General features: G+C 35.1%; 1 protein-coding gene across 7 annotated transcripts in view; it reads left to right on the plus strand.

Moving 5' to 3' along the window:
* MYCBP2 (MYC binding protein 2) overlaps nt 1-18,195 on the plus strand; it is a 271,010-nt gene that overhangs the window by 169,626 nt on the left and 83,189 nt on the right. For all 7 annotated transcript variants that reach the window (XM_035003215.1, XM_035003216.1, XM_035003219.1 and 4 more), the window contains 8 exons: nt 308-480; nt 1,721-1,865; nt 4,259-4,474; nt 8,569-8,624; nt 11,426-11,541; nt 14,658-14,755; nt 15,452-15,568; nt 17,044-17,184. In XM_035003215.1, the coding sequence (XP_034859106.1) occupies nt 308-480; nt 1,721-1,865; nt 4,259-4,474; nt 8,569-8,624; nt 11,426-11,541; nt 14,658-14,755; nt 15,452-15,568; nt 17,044-17,184 (1,062 nt within the window). The remainder of the gene's footprint in view (nt 1-307; nt 481-1,720; nt 1,866-4,258; nt 4,475-8,568; nt 8,625-11,425; nt 11,542-14,657; nt 14,756-15,451; nt 15,569-17,043; nt 17,185-18,195) is intronic.

Below are 18,195 nucleotides of genomic sequence, written 5' to 3' on the forward strand. Positions count from 1 at the left end.
GAAGCCTGGCCCAGACAGATGGGGATGCAGCACAGGGAGGGCTAGAGTGGGCAGAGATGCACTATCACAACTAGCTTGCAGGTCTCTGATGTGTCACTTGATTTAGTGGAAGGAAGGAGGCTGGAAGTATTATCCCATCTTTTTCTGTCCTGGGGAGGTTTTCTATATTTTAGGCTAAAGGAGGCCTGGGGCATAGAGAGAAAATAGTTTCCCCAAAAAGGCCTCCCTAAAATTGTGCACGTTCAAGAAACTCATGTAATTGAAATTTTACATTTTAAATACATAACTGTTCTCTTTTACCCGTCAGGTGTGCAAAACCCATTCTGGTATTCTTGGAAAGGGTTTAGCTCTTTCTCATTCACCAACTATATTAGAGGCACTTGAAGGAAACTTACCACTTCAAATCCAAAGCAATGAACAGTCGTTTCTGGATGATTTTATTGCTTGTGTTCCAGGATCAAGTGGTGGCAGGCTTGCAAGGTAATATGCTTTAAGCACTACAATTCCTGGCTTTCAGGGCTTACCCCTGTCTTCATTTCTGAAGAGACACAAAAGGAAAGTCATTAGGATGTTAAAATGCAGCCTAAAATAATCTGGTGTATGTGTTTTGAACTTGCTGAAGTATAAAATGGTAAATATTTTAAAATATTTTTTAAATATATGGTAGTTGTTAGTTGATTAAAGTTTCCTTGGTGAACTTTTATTTAAAAAATAGGTGGAGCACATGGTGTAATTGAGAAGTATATGTATTCGATAGTAATATTTAATATCTAGACTAAACTTAAATTTATCACTATATTTTATTTTAATAAGATTTCTCTGGAAATCTACCAATAATATAAATATAAATTAAGAATTTAAATGAAATCATTTGAGGTTGTAGAGTTCTCATTTTTTTTTGCTATATGCTTTTCTTTTTTTAATGAAAAGAAAAAATATGCTAGCTTGTTTGATTTTACTAGTAAATATAGAAGTCTAACTTCTTCCCAGTTTTAATTTTAAAAAAAGAGATTCTTCTGTGGTTTTTAAAAACCAAAATGGTAATTGGAGAAAGAAAATCTTTCAAGTCAACCTCACTGCTAACTTTGTGGACATCTTTATGTAACAGAATTACTTATCACTCATCTCCCAGGACAACTTGAATGTAGGTCATGCAACGAATACAAGAACGGATATCCCAAAGTATAGAAATTTGACAAATGTTCATGGAAGGTAATGAGGGAAGATAGTTGGAAAATTGTGTGAAGAGAAGATGGACAGTGTATCTTTAACCTAGCTGTTCTCAAGCAAGCAGAATGCCATTTCTGTCACTGCTTTTACAGAGGAGCTGTTCTTTCCCAGGTTTTCAGGCTGGCAAATTAAGGCAGACCTCCCTCAGTGAAATGAGTGTACTTAGGACTTCAAATATATATAACCTAAATTCATTTTCTTGGTTATTTTATGTCAGCCGTGTTAAAATGTCAATTTTTCTGATTTTAGAATTATTTCTATTTTATTTATAAAAACATCAGAAGTCTCCTGTACTTTGGTGTATTTTTTAACGAATTTGTCATTAACAATTTGCAAGGGAGACGCTTGTGATTGTCACTGAATTGGAAATGAAGATATTGTTTTAGCATTTTGTTTGATACAGGTTTTATTCATTTGGCTTAATTTCATGTTAATCATTAAAGATACTGATGAATATTTAGTTTTTTGCTTGCTTTTTCATCACTGCCAGGTGGCTTCAGCCGGACTCCTATGCTGATCCTCAGAAAACATCTCTGATCCTGAACAAGGATGATATTCGTTGTGGTTGGCCTACCACCATAACTGTTCAAACAAAAGACCAATATGGGGATGTGGTACATGTTCCCAATATGAAGGTAATTATATCAGAATTAAATTAATGGTCATCAAAGGACTGACTATTTTAACTAATAAAATTTTAGAAAAAACAAGTGGTTAGAGTCCATTTGCAGTACTGTCTTCATACTTGTAAGTAGAGGAAGCCAAAAAATTGTTTAAATGATTTATTTATATTAATTAGTACACACTTTTCCAAGTTATATGTTTTATTGTTTGTGTCTTACATTTTGCTAAGAGCTATGGTGATTCAAGGGAAGGATAAGAAAGTATCCATATATGCACATAGAAGGAAGGCCCGTAATATATAGTGGTTGAATAAATCAATGAAAGAACACATTTTTAAATTTTGTATGTATTTTTTAAAAGACTCAAACACCTGGGTGATGGACATTAAGGATGGCACGTGATGTAATGAGCACTGGGTATTATATAAGACTGATGAATCACTGAACTCTGCCTCTGAAACAAATAATACACTGTATGTTAATTGGGTTTAAATTTTAAAAAAGACTCAAATACATTCTGCACTTGGTACTGTTGAAACAACATTTAAAATACAATATTTATACATATTAAATTAGAAATATGTGGTGGAGGCTCCTCAGAAAGTTAAAAATAGAACTACCCTGTGATCCAGTAATCACACTTTACTAGTTATTTACCCCAAAATACAAAAACACTCATTCAAAGGGACATACACCTCTGTGTTTATTGCAGTATTATTTACAATAGTGAAATTATGGAAGCAGCAAGCAGCACAAGTGTCCATCAATAGATGAATGGATAAAGAAAAGGTGATAATACACACACACACACACACACACAATGGAATATTACTCAGCCACAAAAAAGAATGAAGTCTTGCCATTTGCAACAACATGGATGGAGCTAGAGAGTATAATAGTAAGAGAAATAAGTCAGACAAAGACAAATATTAAATGATTTCACTTATATGTGAAATGTAAAAAAACAAGGGAAAAAAAGAGAGAGAGAAACCAAGAAAAGACTCTTAACTGTAGAGAACAAACTGATGGTTACTAGAGGGGAGGGGGGTTTGGGGATGATAACTGAAGTAGGTCTTTAGTGTGATAAGCACTGAGTAAGGTATAGAATTGTTGAATCACTATATTGTATCCCTGAAACATTATATATTAGCTATACTGGAATTAGAATTAAAAACTTAATAAAAAAATTAGAAACACATGAATTTGGATGGTAAAAGAATGAGGAATGGAAATAGTCATGCGTTACATTAATGACTATAGTTATTTGGATACATCTTTCCTGAGACATTAATTAATAATGACATTTTAGAGCATATTGTAATGCATAAAATGAATCCATTATGGTATAATTAATGTAAATATCTCATTTAAAACTTTCATTATATTTCTAAAAAATGTGTATTGAATTAAAATTGGCTATAGGCAATTCCCCAGCTGCCCCCACCCCCTCAAAGATGTGTTGTTACAAAGTGATTTGGTTGTTTGAAGCTTAGAATTGATTGAGCCACGAAATCCTATTCACTCCTAGAGTAGTTTATAAAAAGAAAGCGGAATAACTATCATTCTACAGTATCTCGGTATTCTTAGATTCTTAAATTGTTTAGTGATTTACTTCAAGGTTCATAGTACATAGGCAAATGTACTTTTGATGCTAATTTACTTAGAGTAAATGTAGTTGTTTAAAGAAAGATTAAATCAAAATATATGTATAAAAATAATGGCTGTAATTTAAAAAATGAAGTGTCTTTAAATTTGAAAGTTTACTTTTTATCTTTTCCCCCTTTTTTTCTTTTTATTACATTTAAAGTTTAAAGCTTTTAATGATGGCAATGCATATAAGCTGAAGAATTTTACTTCATACCTTTAAACTTCTGTGTTTCAAATATAAGATGGATTTGTAATATTCCCAGGGCATTATGTCAGTCCAAATTTCTTTTATTATGTGTTATTTTTTAAGTCTTATCAATGGAGTACATTTTCTTCTGCAGAATAGTACAGCTAAAATTGAGATTAGTGCTTTAAAATATGTGGAGATTGTGGGAAAGTATACTTGAATTACCTAATAAAGTAATTTAATGTTATTCCCCGCAAGAATTCAAGAATTTGGTGTAGGTTCCTTCTACTGTCCTGTACTTTATGAATAGTGGCGTTTATTTTTATTTTATGTTTTGATATCTATGATTGATTGTTCCAAAAATCAAGGCCTCTTTTACATGGTGCATTCCAGATTCACATTGTGGAACTATCTTGAAGTCATCCCGCACACCTTTGAAAGGACTGCCCAAGACGGACCAAGTGGTCACATAAAATTTATGGAGTTGTGGGTCCATACTTGTTAATTGTTTCTTTGAATGTGTCATGGACAATTATATAGTAATAGTATTTGGTTTTTATAATATGGTTAGGTGGAAGTGAAAGCCGTTCCTGTTTCTCAGAAAAAAACATCTTTGCAACAAGAGCAAGTGAAAAAACCTCAAAGGATCCCTGGCAGCCCTGCAGTAGCAGCTGCGCCGTCTAATACCGATATGACCTTTGGCGGGCTGGCATCACCAAAGCTGGATGTTTCCTACGAACCGATGATAGTGAAGGAGGCTCGGTATATTGCCATTACCATGATGAAGGTAATCTATTTCACTCATCAGAAAAGTTTTACTTTCCATCATTTATTCACTTAACAGACATTTCAGTGATCCAAACGCACACACAAAATGACAGGTCTAGAGAGCTATTGATAGATACAAATTTGGAATATTTTTTTTAGGATGATTTCTTTTCCTCCAAAGAGGATTTTCATTTGTTTTTTTGGCGGATGCCTAGGGGGGGATTCTAGCAATAGATCAAGTTAATCCGATCAGAGATTGAGATGGTTGAAAACTCATTTTCATTTCCTGCAAAAGTATTTGTCTATTTTCAATTACCATTTCTCCCACCTAGGACATAGCCCTTCAGGAATTCGGTTTACCTAGGCCCCCTTCGATTTTGGGGTTCTCTCACATGCCAGCCTCATGTCTTTCAGTTTTCTACTTCTTTGGGGTTTTTTTTGCTCTCCAGTGCTTTTAGATAGATTTTTTAAAATATTTTGTGCAGCATTTTTAGTTCTCTTCAGAGGCAACACTGGACTAAATTAGCAGGTTGTGCATTAGTTAAAGCAGGAGTTAGGAATGTGCCAGTAACAGAGAGCAGTGGTGAGCCACTGAAGGCTTTCAGTTAGAGGAACGGCACAGTTACTGATTTGTGTTTTATAAAGATCATAGCGGAATATGGAGAATAATTGGACAGATGATCAAGAGGCATGGTTAGGTTTAAGTCCCTTTAGGAGACTGTTGACTTAATGTGGTGAGATGTGCTAATCCCTTGAACTAATGAGAACAGATTCAGAAGATATTTAGTATCAGTAGGACTTGGTGGCTGAAGAGGGTAAAGAGAAAGAGGTAAGAATTAAAAGGTGCAATTCACAGTTTGACCTTAAGTAGTAAGATTGATATTGGAGGAAGAGCAGGTTTTGGTTGAGGAAGATAATATTTTTGGGTGTGATGAATTTTAGGTATCTCTGAAATATCCATGCGAAGATATATAAAAGGAAGTTTGTTGTACAAACCTGAAGTGATCACAGATCTTACCTCAAGAAAAGAATTTGAGAATAATTAGCACTGGATTACTCATGATATCATGGAAGCAGATGATATCTATCTTACATTTTGAGTGAAGGGAGAAGTTCCAGGGCAGGATCCTGAGAAACACCAATATTGGTGATTCTCAAACTTTTGTCTACATCAAAATCATCTGGAGCATTTATTTAAAAAGGAGATTTTCCAATAATCCGAAGATTGAGATTCAGTAGGTCTGGAGAGAGGTTCAAGAATTTGCAAATATACAGAGTGATGATTCAAATTCAAAACCTACATTTTGAGAAACATTGATTTACAAAATAAAAAGGTAAGAGAAAAGAAAGAAAGGAAAGAAAAAAAGAAACATTGATAAGAATATTAGCCAAAGAGGTAAGACATTAAGCTAGGACCAGCATTTACTTTTTGCCACTTTTCCCCCACTTAACGTACGGTAACTCACGTAATCCTCACAACAGCCCTATAAATTACTGTTTTTATTCCCATTTTATGTACGTGGAAACTAAAGCACAGAGAGAGGTTAAGTAACTTGTTCAAGGCCACACAAGTGGCAGGAAGTCTGACTCCATATTTGATTTTCCTGCCGACTTCCTTACAGCATGTCTTGAAAGGAAAGAGCAGTTTGGGAGGGGTTAACAAAGTTATGCTGCAGAAGGATCTAGCAACAATGAGTTCATCAGTGATCTTGGCAGTAGCAGTTTTAAAGGCATCGTAGGTTGGAAGAATTTATAGATGGAGCAGAAGTGAAAATAAAGACAAAATGAGTAGATTAAGTCTTTCAGGATATTTGGTTCTAAGAAGAAACAGCAGAAATGGAATTGACTGAAGGCTTTAAAGTTTGGGATGAATAGAGAAGGACTTAGATGTTTTAATACTGATGAGGAGACAGTCCAGAGTAAGGAAACCAGGAAGATAGTCTGAGAGATGAAAATAGAGTCTAGAGCTCCAGACTCTTTATAAGGGAGGGATGGGCCTTAAGTAGGAGTATCACCTCTTTCACCCTACAGGAGAGGGAAAAGAAAGTAATTAATACAGATGCTTGTTAATTTGTAAGTTGTGCAGCCAAAAGAATTATTTATTATGATAGTAATTATACGGGGTTTTGTTTTGTTTTGTTTTGTTTTAAGATTTTATTTATTTATTTGACAGAGAGAAAGACACAGCAAGAGAGGGAACACAAGCAGGGGGAGTGGGAGAGGGAGAAGCAGGCTTCCCACTGAGCAGGGAGCCCAGTGTGGGGCTTGATCCCAGGACCCTGGGATCATGACCTGAGCTGAAGGCAGACGCTTAATGACTGAGCTACCCAGGTGCCCCAGTAATTACACGTTTTAAGTTGGATTAGGAGTGATGAATGTCAGGGTCAAGATTTTAAAACAAAGGGGGAAAAAGAAATATTCATTACGGAGAATGAAAGAGAACTGATGAGAAAAGAGTTATCACCCATCCTTGAAGAATCAGATGAAATTGGAGATCCTGTATTATTAACATTGCAGTGTGTGTCGTACGAACATGGGTAAGGTAATCATTTGGATTGATTCAGCGTTGAAGTTTTGCCAGATAGCTCCACAGACGAGTAGTGTGAAAAGGGAGTTCAGCAGATGGTGCTTAAAGAAAGGACAGTGGAACTTACTTGGTTTGGACAGGATGATAGATGAAGATCCAGAGAGAGGGAATTGGGAAGAAAAGGACTAGTAATCTAAGAATAGATACAGTAGGAGTCACTGAGGCAGAAGACTGTGAGTAGGCCCTTTTGTTGTGATTCCGAGAAAGAACAATTCTGCAGAATGTCACAGGTCTATGACTTTTGGTGTGAGTTGAAGTTAAGTTTGTTAAGGTTGAAGAATTGAGGGAACTGAAAAGCTGGAGTTTTGGATGACTCATCCACTGACTTAAAGAATTTGAAGATAAACATTCTCATTCATTTCCATTTTTATTTAAGGATTTACTTTTTGGTCCCCTTACCTCCCTAATCATTCTTTCAGTTTCCTATGAACATGCTTCAATTTGTGTAATTTCTTTTGCAAATCTGGTTACCAGAACTGGATGCAGTTTTTCAAGACTATTCTGAGTAGCCTAGGGTTAGAGCATTTACAGAATACCATTCCCACAGTGTCTCTGAGATATCAATGTATGTTCCAGGAAAGGGATTTTCTTGTATCAGCCATTCACACCTATTCTGTGCTACTCAGCAGTCAGCCAAATATTGTGGAGGATGGGAAAATGAGATATGATCTATTCTTTCATTTGTAAATGCAGTATGTATTTTGAGGGAAAATGGTGGAGTGGAAAACACATTGTGCTAGGAATCTGGAACCCTGGGTTTTCTGCTAGACCTAACCTTAAGCAGCATATTTCTCATTTGTGACTTTTAGTAGGTAAAGGCAGCTAGATCTCTTCTAAATCACATTCATGAAAATAGAAAAGTGGGAGAAAGGAAGGAGGCTTCTGAGTGGTATGGGTGTGCCTCTCTTTACTCTAAGCAGAGTAGAAGTTAGAAGTGAATGAGCAGTTGGAGAACTTTACCTGAACTTTGAAAGATAACAATCAGTTTGGCAATGTTGCAAGAATACAAAAATATTAGGAATAATGAAACTAGTTTCAGGGACCTACAGTCCATTTTTGTCTTTACATTTCACCATAATTTTTTCCAGACTTTTTTGTTCCTTGTATTAAGAAACAGATTGTTCTCCAGATCCAGTTGTAGCAATCTTTATATAATGGATTCATATCCTGTTTTGGTTATGTGAATTGCAAATCCTCTTCTCCCAGGTGAAGGCTTATCCTTGCCCTTTATTTATAGTGTCTTTGGGAAAAATCTAAAATTTTAATGTACTCAAAAGATTTTTTTTTTCCCTCTAAATTTGTTGATGGTTGGTTTGTTACATTTGGGTCTTTAACACACCTAGAATTTATTTTTGTAGAGGGTATGATGCAGGTAATTGAGTTTTTCTTTTACTCCTATATGGAGAACCAGTTGTCTCAGCACCATTTATTGATGTCTTATCACTGCCTTAGGAATGTTTCTAATGAGTTACTGGTCTTGATGGAATTTCTTACTTTACTGGATTCTTACTGGTCTCTTCTTAAAGGTTTATGAAAATTACTCATTTGAAGAACTGCGTTTTGCATCACCAACTCCTAAAAGGTAAGGATCATTTTTGCAACACATAGCCAAGACATGTATTGTCAGCTGCTTGCAACCAACATCACCCTGCATTCCAACTTTATTTTCCATAAGTAGATATTTTATAGCATTTCTTATGTTCCAGTAGAGATTTACCACAGATTTTATAATGCATAGATTTACAGATAGAATATATTATATTCAGTTGCAAAGATAGAATATATTATATTCAGTTGCAATACTGCCAATATATTATATAATACTAAGGTACTAGAGAAAGGATAATTAGTATCTAAAAAGATATATATTGGCTTCTTCAGAGTTGTTTAGTTTGTTTTTCCAGGTTTTTTTTTCCTTCTCTCCTTTACCTAATGAGTTACAGAGCGATTTCAGTACATGTTGTACTTGTATTTTTAGTTCTGAGGTCTTAATTTTTCAGCCTTTGAGTAGTTTTAACTCCAGATTTGAGCTTATTTTTTGACTTACTATTTTATTTCCTTGTTAGGAGAAGTGCTTTTGGAAGCCTTGAAAAAATTATTGGATGGATTGTACCTTGGAGAGGCTACTACCTCCATAAAATTTAGAAAAAACTCCAAAGTGGACCTAAAAAAAATTCTTACACATTTTGTTATATCACGTATCACATGATTTATTAGAAATTAGCAGGTTACTGTGACTTTATTCTGACATGTATTCAAAATAGAGTTTTAATGCACAATGTAGAAAGTTTTCTATAAAAATAGCCAAGTTTTGAGAATGTATCTTTATCTAGAAATAGGGAATTAACATTCTGTCTCAGGCTTAATTTTAGTTACAAAATGTCCATACAATGGAAGCACATGATTTTCATAAAATAAATATGAACTCTATACATTTACAACATGTTAAATAAGAAAAAACGGCCATTTGCCAGTAAATAGTTTTTCATATACTTAGGCATTTTAAACCTAATTAAAATAGTCTCATCTAAGTAAATGCATTATTTATTCAGCAATACTATTAAGTATTTGCCATGTGAAAGACACTGATACAGGCTCTGGGATACTTTTATGACAAAATGGACAAGGTAGTGGTTCTTATGACATTTACATTCCTGTGGAGAAACAAACTATAAATAAGTAAACAAAATAGGAATAATTAAGGGTTTTTTTGATAGAGAGTGATGGGGATAGGACAGGCCACCAAAGTATTGGGTGACAGGAGAGGCCTGTGTGAGGAGGTGCTTTCTAATTGGAAAGCTGGATGGTAGTTGGCTGTGTTAAGATTTGGAGGAAGTTCGTTCTAGGCAGAGAAAAAAAGTTTGTTCTAGGGTGGATGGAGCTTGATGTCTTTGAGGAACCAAAAGAGAGTGGTGCAGGAGAGTAGTGAGCAAGAAGGAAAATGGTTGACGATGAGATCAGAGAGCAGTATAGTAATATGGGGGTTAGCCAACTTCGACCTGCAGACCATATCAGGCCCGTTTTTGTAAAGAAAATTATGTTAGAACATAGCCTTACTCATTAGCTAAGTATTGTCGTTGGCTACTTTTCGCCCCACAGTGGTAGAGTAGTTAAGTAGTGTGACAGAGACTGTTTGGAACAGTAGACTAAAATATCCTTACTGAAAATGTTACTGACCTCTGATGTAGAATATCATGGTTTCTATGAGGGTCAAAAAGTCTGAGAAATGAGCAGGTGTTTTTTTGTTCTGTTTTGTTGGGTGCTGGGGTGAGAAATAAGAGTTCTCCTTTGGATATGTTAAAGTTAAGATGCCAAAATGTCTCCTGGTTATCTAAGTGGGGATATTTCCGTTTGAAATACAGGGGAGAAATAAAATTTGGAGTCATCTACATAGAGATGGTATTTAAAACTGAGGAATGGATAAATGATCAACTAGAGAGATGCTATTGAAAGAAAAAAGAACTAGACCCAGACCCTGTGGAATGTCCATAAATTAAGGGGTGGTCAGAAGAAGGAGAACCAACAAAACACTAAAAAACAGTGGCCAGTGAGTTTAAGACAAAAACTAGGAGAATGTTGCAGAAGCAAAAAGAAGTTATTTCAAGAAAGTAGGAGTTGTTATCAAATGCTACTGAGAGATTGCTGAGGATGAAGGAATGACCATTGAATATGGGGTCGTTGGTGACCAACAGAAGCAATTGCAGTGAAGTGCTGGGAACATAGGCCTAACTAGGATAAGTTGTGGAAGAGAACTGGGAAAGAAGAAATGAGAGAGGGTGATTGTAGACCATTCTTTAGATTAAAGTTTTGATATAAATGGGAAAGGGGACATGAGACCTTATTAGAGGTGGTCTTATGACACATCAAGGAGTGTTTAAGTTGGGAGATTCTGAAGTTTGTTTGTATAGAAATGAGATGGAAATAGAGATGATTCAGTAAAGTGGGAGAAATTGATGATGCATGAGAGCGAGCAAGGTAATTACAGCATGGATGAGTTGAGGGAATGAGATTCACAGCACAAATGAGGGGGCTTGCTTTAAATGAGTGCCAAGGCACTTCTTGCATTATAACAGGATAGAAGGTGGAGAAATGGAAAGTAGGTTTATTAATCTGATTGCAACTTTGGGTTTGTATCTAATTCTGTTTCTCACTGAAAAAAAGTGGTGAGATCATGATCCTCTGAGAGTACGGAAGAAGGGTGATGGAGGTTTGAGGAGAGGAAAAAAAACATGAAATTGTCATTTTGGAGGGTAAGAACACATACTGTGGCAGGACAATAGGATTGCCATCCATTGTAATAATACAGTTAGAAATTATCTTAATGATGTTGTCAGCTGTTTAACCAAAAGTAAATTTTCCAATATCCATCTTATTTCTTTTCAGACCCAGTGAGAATATGCTGATCCGTGTCAATAATGATGGCACTTATTGTGCAAATTGGACTCCAGGGGCTATTGGACTCTACACTATTCATGTGACCATCGATGGCATTGAAATAGGTATTCTTTTTTAAGTTATGAGTTACTTAGTGCAAACAACCAGAATCAGAATTGTCTTTCTGTTGTAGTTTTCTCCTTAACTTATATTGTAGACACATGGACAGGTTTAATTACTTATTTGGGTCTTCATTTCCTCCTTTACAGTGAGTACTTAATTAGTGCATTCATAACATCTCAAAATTTTGTAATAATTTATGGTATCATTATAGCGCTCATGACTCCTTCCCTCCATTCTCTAATGTGACTGGTCAAGTATGATCTCCTCTCTGTTGCTAAATTTATAACCATGTGCATCCTCATCTCCCCCTCATGGTCTGTCTGCCTTTCCTTGCATAGAGCAGAGACCATCTCATTCATCCTTGTATCTAGATCAGTGCCTGGCACATAATGGCTGCTCAATAAATACCTATTGAATGAATGAATTTTCTTTATCCACCACTAACTCTGAAAAGTATATTGCTTTTCCTTTGGGTGTTAATCTTTTCCTTTACTATTCATGTAAGAGACAACAATAGAACAAGAAAGCTTTAGTAAGTGTTTATCAATATAAATTCCTTGTAACACTAATTCCTGATGCTTTTCAAGAGAAAGGGTTTCTTTGATGAGGTAGATTTGGAAAACCTAAAACTCTCACCTTAGACATTCATACAATTCACATTAACATAGAAGGGATTCTAAAAGCCCTGAAATTAAGAATCTTGTCTAACTTTGTTTAACCCTTATCCTGAGACCTTTTTGTGTAGGGAAGAGGGAGTGAAGGTAGAGATAAAAGCAATACTGATTAACATTCCACCAAAATACCCTTTGAAGAACTCTGGTTTAAGTAGTTTATTTTTACAGTGAAGGTGAAGAGGCACTTCATGTTTATGTAATGGTATAGAATATGCATTAATGTAACTGTATATAATCAGATATATCAGATTCCCCTATTCCAGAAACTTTTATCCTCAGTCTTTGCTGCACTCTCCTTTATTTCAACATATCTATAAAGCCTTTAGTTCAGCAAACTTTAGTTGGTTCTGAGCAAAACATTGTTCTAGGTAAGACATTTCCTCAAGTGTTAATAGTTACTGATGACTGCGTGATAAAATGGGCAAACAAAATCACATGAAGTAGAATGTAAGTAGTGATACATGAGAAGTACAAATTATAAGAATTCAAAGTGGAGGTAGTCAAGAATGGCTTAATTTTCACTAATAATGGGCTGAAGAAAACTGATACAAGGTAGATAAGAAAAATCCACTTATATTTGTTTTTTGAAATGAAACTGAAGGAAATGATTCATATTTACTTAAAATCATTTTCTTTCCTACCTTTCAAATTTAACTTTTTCCAAGGTGACCAAACTGTCAGTAGGCTGGGACCTTGCTTGACCCTAGGCAAGGACAGATAATAATTCATTAGAATAACGATGCTATTAATAGCTGATATTTATTGAGCACTTAATTATGTCTACATTGTCTTATGCACACCTTATATTTTAAATCATCTCATTCTCACAATAGCTCAGCCAGGTAGGTGCTACTCTCATTCTCATTTTATAGATAAAAACATTGAGGTACTGAGAGACAGACAATAGCAGCAGATATGGGAACAACCAAGACAGTCTAACATGAGAATCCCCCCTCCCCCAGCTTTTAACGACCATGCTGTGCTGCCTGCTGGCTAGAATGGTGATTGGTGTCACTCATGTTATAACCTGAAGCAGTGAGCTGGCACAGCGATCTGATGTGAGCTAACATTTAACTTCACAAGGGTTTCTTGTCTTCTTTATATATTTTTTCAGTATCATTTCATAGATAGGGAATAGGGACCCCTTCTCTTTTCCTTGAACCTCTGAGACACTCATTTGGAATCCTAAGGCCATTTTTCAAATATTTCTGTCTTTTTTTTTTTAAGTTTTAATTTAAATTCCAGTTAGTTAACACAGTGTAATATTAGTTTCAGGTGTACAATATAGTGAGTCAGCACTTCCATACACCACTCAGTGCTCATCACAACAAGTGCACTCCTTAGTCCCCTCACCCACCCACCTCCCCTATGGTAACCATCAGTGTGCACTCTTGTTTCTTGGTTTGCCTCTCTCTCTTTTGTTTAGCTTTTGTTTGTTTTGTTTCCTAAATTCCACATATGAGTGAAATCATATGGTATTTTTCTTTCTCTGACTTATTTTGCTTAGCATAATACACTCGAGCTCCATCCATGTTACTGCAAATGGCAGGATTTCGTTCTTTTTGATGGCTGAGTAATATTCCATTGTACATATACACCACCTCTTTATCCATTCATCTGTCAGTGGACACTTGTGCTGTTTCCATAATTTGGCTATTGTAGATAATGCTGCCATAAACAAAATTTTCTGCTAGTATGTTTCAATTGGTTTGGATAGTGTTTGGAAAATTGTTTTGTGGGATGTGTTCATTGAGTTCCAAACATTTTATTTTCTTTATCAACAAAACAAACAATGCTGCCGTAAACATTGGGGTGCATGTATCCCTTTGAATTAGTATTTTTGTATTTTTTGGGTAAATACCTAGTAGTGTAATTGCTAGATCATAAGGTAGCTCTATTTTTAACTTCTTGAGGAACCACCATACTGTTTTCCAGAGTGGCTGCACCAGTTTGTATTCCCACATACAGGGCAAGAGGGTTCCCCTTTCTCCACATCCTCACCAACACCTGTTGTTTCTTGTGTTGTTAATTTTAGCCATTCTGATAGACATAAGGTTTTATTATAGTTTTGATTTTTGCTCTTGTTGTTAAGTTTTTATTTAAATTCCAGTTAGTTAACATATAGTGTAATATTAGTTTCAGGTGTACAATATGGTGATTCAGCACTTCCATACATCACCCAGTGCTCATCACAAGTGTACTCCTTAATCCCCATTACCTGTTTAACCCATCCCCACACCCACCTCCCCTCTGGTAATCATCAGTGTGTTCTCTATAGTTAGGAGTCTGTGTTTTAGCTTTTAAATATTAATCACCTTAAAAAGATAGAATTTAAATATTCATTTTATTTGTTTAAAATACTCTGTGAATGTACATAAGGTTAGGTTTAACGATCCTTCCCCCTTGTATTCTTAAATGTTACAGTTCCCTTCCTTTTCTTACAGATGCTGGCCTAGAAGTTAAAGTAAAAGACCCACCAAAAGGGATGATACCACCAGGAACTCAGTTGGTCAAACCAAAGACTGAACCTCAACCAAATAAGGTTAGGATAGAATGAAATAAGAATCTAAATTGGTCAGAGATTTATTAATTTTATTCACTGATGCTCCAAGGTGGTCATCGAACATCTAATATTTTAGTTAGTTGATTTCAGTATTTGAATTCTAAATATCCCAAAATAAATTTGAAGAGTATTTTGTGGTAATTCTAATCATTTCTAAATTGTAGAACCTGTACTTTTAGGCTTCTTTGTATAATGCTGTAGTAATTTATAGGCCTTGTGTATTTCTGTTATTGAAAATTTACAATTAACAAAAATTTTACTGAAATTAAGTACATAAAGTTTGCAAGGAAAGTATCCTGTACTGTTAAAAGAAAAAATAATTTCCTAACATCTAGAAAGTAAATATAGGGATTTTGGTAAACTATTAAAAAGGAAATATTGGTAATAGAATTTGTATCATACCTTTCTAAAATGAAAAAAAAAATGGGTCTTTTCTCCTTTTTATCATATGTCTTCAAAGTTTAGAAAGGAAATTATAAATATGTACATTTAATACTTGTAAAATTCTGTTGTTATAAATAAACCAATGTTACTTGCACAGGGAAACCAACTGCAAATAATTTGGGGAACTTTCTCAGAATTATAATACTCTCAAATATGTTTAATTTTCTTGTTATTTAGAAGATCTCTATGCTATGGTTTTCCATCTCAGCTGTCTGTCTTTGCCTTTCCCAGGTTCGAAAATTTGTGGCCAAGGACAGTGCAGGACTCCGTATCCGTAGCCACCCTTCCCTTCAAAGTGAGCAGATAGGCATAGTAAAAGTCAATGGAACCATCACTTTCATTGATGAGGTAATTTGTAAAGAAACACTTGGTAATAAATTTTGGACTGAAAGTTTTTGCATTGTTTGCATGATAATAAGGTTACTAAATTTTCTGCTAGTATGTTTTAATTGGTTTGGATAGTGTTTGGAAAATCGTTTTGTGGGATGTGTTCACTGAGTTTCAAACATTTTATTTTATCAACAAAAAAGTAAAATTATATTTAAAAACAAATGAAATTATATTTTTAACCTGAAAGAAACTTACTTAACAACTAGAACCTGGGGGCGCCTGGGTGGCTCAGTCCATTGAGTGTCTGCCTTCGGCTCAGGTCATAACCTCGGGATCCTGGAATCGAGCCCCCTGCATTGGGCTCCCAGCTCAGTGGGGAGTCTGCTTGTCCCTCTCCCTCTTCCACTCCCCACTGTTCATTCTGTCTCTCAAATCAATGAATAAAATCTTTAAAAAACAAAACAAACAAAACAAACAGAACCTGTACAAATACTGAAAATGGGTTGAAGGGCCATATGCACCCCAATGTTCATAGCAGCAATGTCCGCAATAGCCAAACTGTGGAAAGAGCCAAGATGCCCTTCAACAGATGAATGGATAAAGAAGATGTGGTCCAAATATACAATGGAATATTACTCAGCCATCAGAAAAGATGAATACCAAACTTTTACATCAACATGGATAGGACTGGAGGAGATTATGCTAAGTGAAATAAGTCAAGCAGAGAAAGTCAGTTATCATATGGTTTCACTTATTTGTGGAACATAAGGAATAGCACGGAGGACATTAGGAGAAGGAAGAGAAAAATGAGGAGGCGGGGGAATGGAGGGAGAGATGAACCGTGAGAGACTATGGACTCTGAGAAACAAACAGGGTTTTAGAGGGGAGGGGGAAGGGGGATTAGTTAGCCCGGTGATGGGTATTAAGGAGGTCACGTATTGAATGGAGCACTGGGTTTTATACGAAAACAATGGATCGTGGATCACCACATCAAAAACCAATGATGTATTGTATGGTGACTAACATAACATAATAAAATTTTTAAAAAAAATGAGGAAAAAAAATGGGTACAGTTTTTCTTAAATATTTTAAGTATTTTTAAATGTGTTTAAAACACCTATTTGGACAGCATATTTTTCTATTAATACAACTAAGTAACTTCTGATTATTGAAATCTAAATTGAGGGGAGGGAAGAATTTATGTTCTTTTAAGAAACAAACATTTTATGTTTAAACTCTCTTAATGTGTGATTTCGTTGTGCTTTTACTTCTAAGTGACATTGTTTTTACTATCTTACCTTGTGAATTACCACATTGCTTGTCATTCTTTGCTGCTTTTTCCTTAAAGTTTTTCTTTTACTTACCTCCTGCAAAAGCTAGATGCTTAATCTTCATGTCCACCGTCGTTTGCCTGCTCTGTAGCCTTTTAGCCCTTGCTAGCCTCATAGGACTTACAGGTGGGCATGGCTTGTTTTCATTGCTTATTTCCGTAGATCCACAATGATGATGGGGTATGGCTGAGACTGAATGATGAGACAATAAAGAAGTATGTTCCTAACATGAATGGTTACACTGAAGCCTGGTGCCTGTCCTTTAATCAGCATCTTGGCAAGAGTCTTCTGGTCCCAGTTGACGTAAGTAAAAGGTGGTTTTAAAAAGCATAATAGGTACACTCTATCCTCACTACAGGGCTTTCTTTAATTAAGGCTTTTCAGTTCTGAGGTAAACCACAACTAAATAACTTCTACTTTATAAATAAAGTGCTTGAATTCTTAATTCTTAATTCTTCTGTGTAATGAAGGTGGAGTTTGGCAAGACTAAGGACTTCAGTACGTATTATGATCCATCACAGGCAGGAGATAGTAAAATAAAACTAGGCCTATGGAATTCCTTTCAAAGAGGTGGAGAATCTTTTATATATTTTTTATTTTTTTCCTTTCTTATTCATACGACTGTTTGGAATGAATTCCAAACTAAAAATTGTGAATTCAGTATTATTATACATTCAAAAACACATATAACGTATTTCTTTTGTATGTTGGCATTTTGTAATTAGTTCTCTGTTTTTTGTCTAAGTTTGACTCTTTTCTTTCTTGGCTTATAATACTACTATGTTATAATACTATTGTGTAAAAATAAGAAGGATTTTTTAGTCTTTTTAGTGGTGTTCTAGTGTTCTAGCTGAAGCTAAATCCTAGCGTCAGAGAACTCCTCAAACCTCTTTGACAAATGCAGGAGAGTACTTAGAGCCGGCGTCCGTAAATTGCCGTAAATATAATAGTAACCCATAGCTCTGTTTATAATTTAAACAGAAATATGTGATTTTTCTTCCTTTTCATCACCATCAAATGTATGTACTCCTTATGACACTGTTCATAAATAGCACTGGTAAAATTTTATTTTAAACAGTTGAATTTCTTAAAAATCAGTGTATAAATTTAGCTTATTATATCAAACCATTCACTGTATTATTTGTTTTCCTCTGTGGTAGTCCAGAGTATGTGCTCCAAAGGGGCAGTTATAAGTGATGATTCTTTGGGGAAAGAAATAATTGAACTTCTGTTCATATTTATTGATCTCATTGTTCTTTTATATATGTTTTATAATAGAACAGTAGGGAGAGATATATCTCTGTATTTTTTGCT

The sequence above is a fragment of the Mirounga leonina genome, unplaced genomic scaffold (genome assembly GCF_011800145.1).
Source record: "Mirounga leonina isolate KUSES-001 unplaced genomic scaffold, KU_Mleo_1.0 Mir_127, whole genome shotgun sequence".
Taxonomy (NCBI): domain Eukaryota; kingdom Metazoa; phylum Chordata; class Mammalia; order Carnivora; family Phocidae; genus Mirounga; species Mirounga leonina.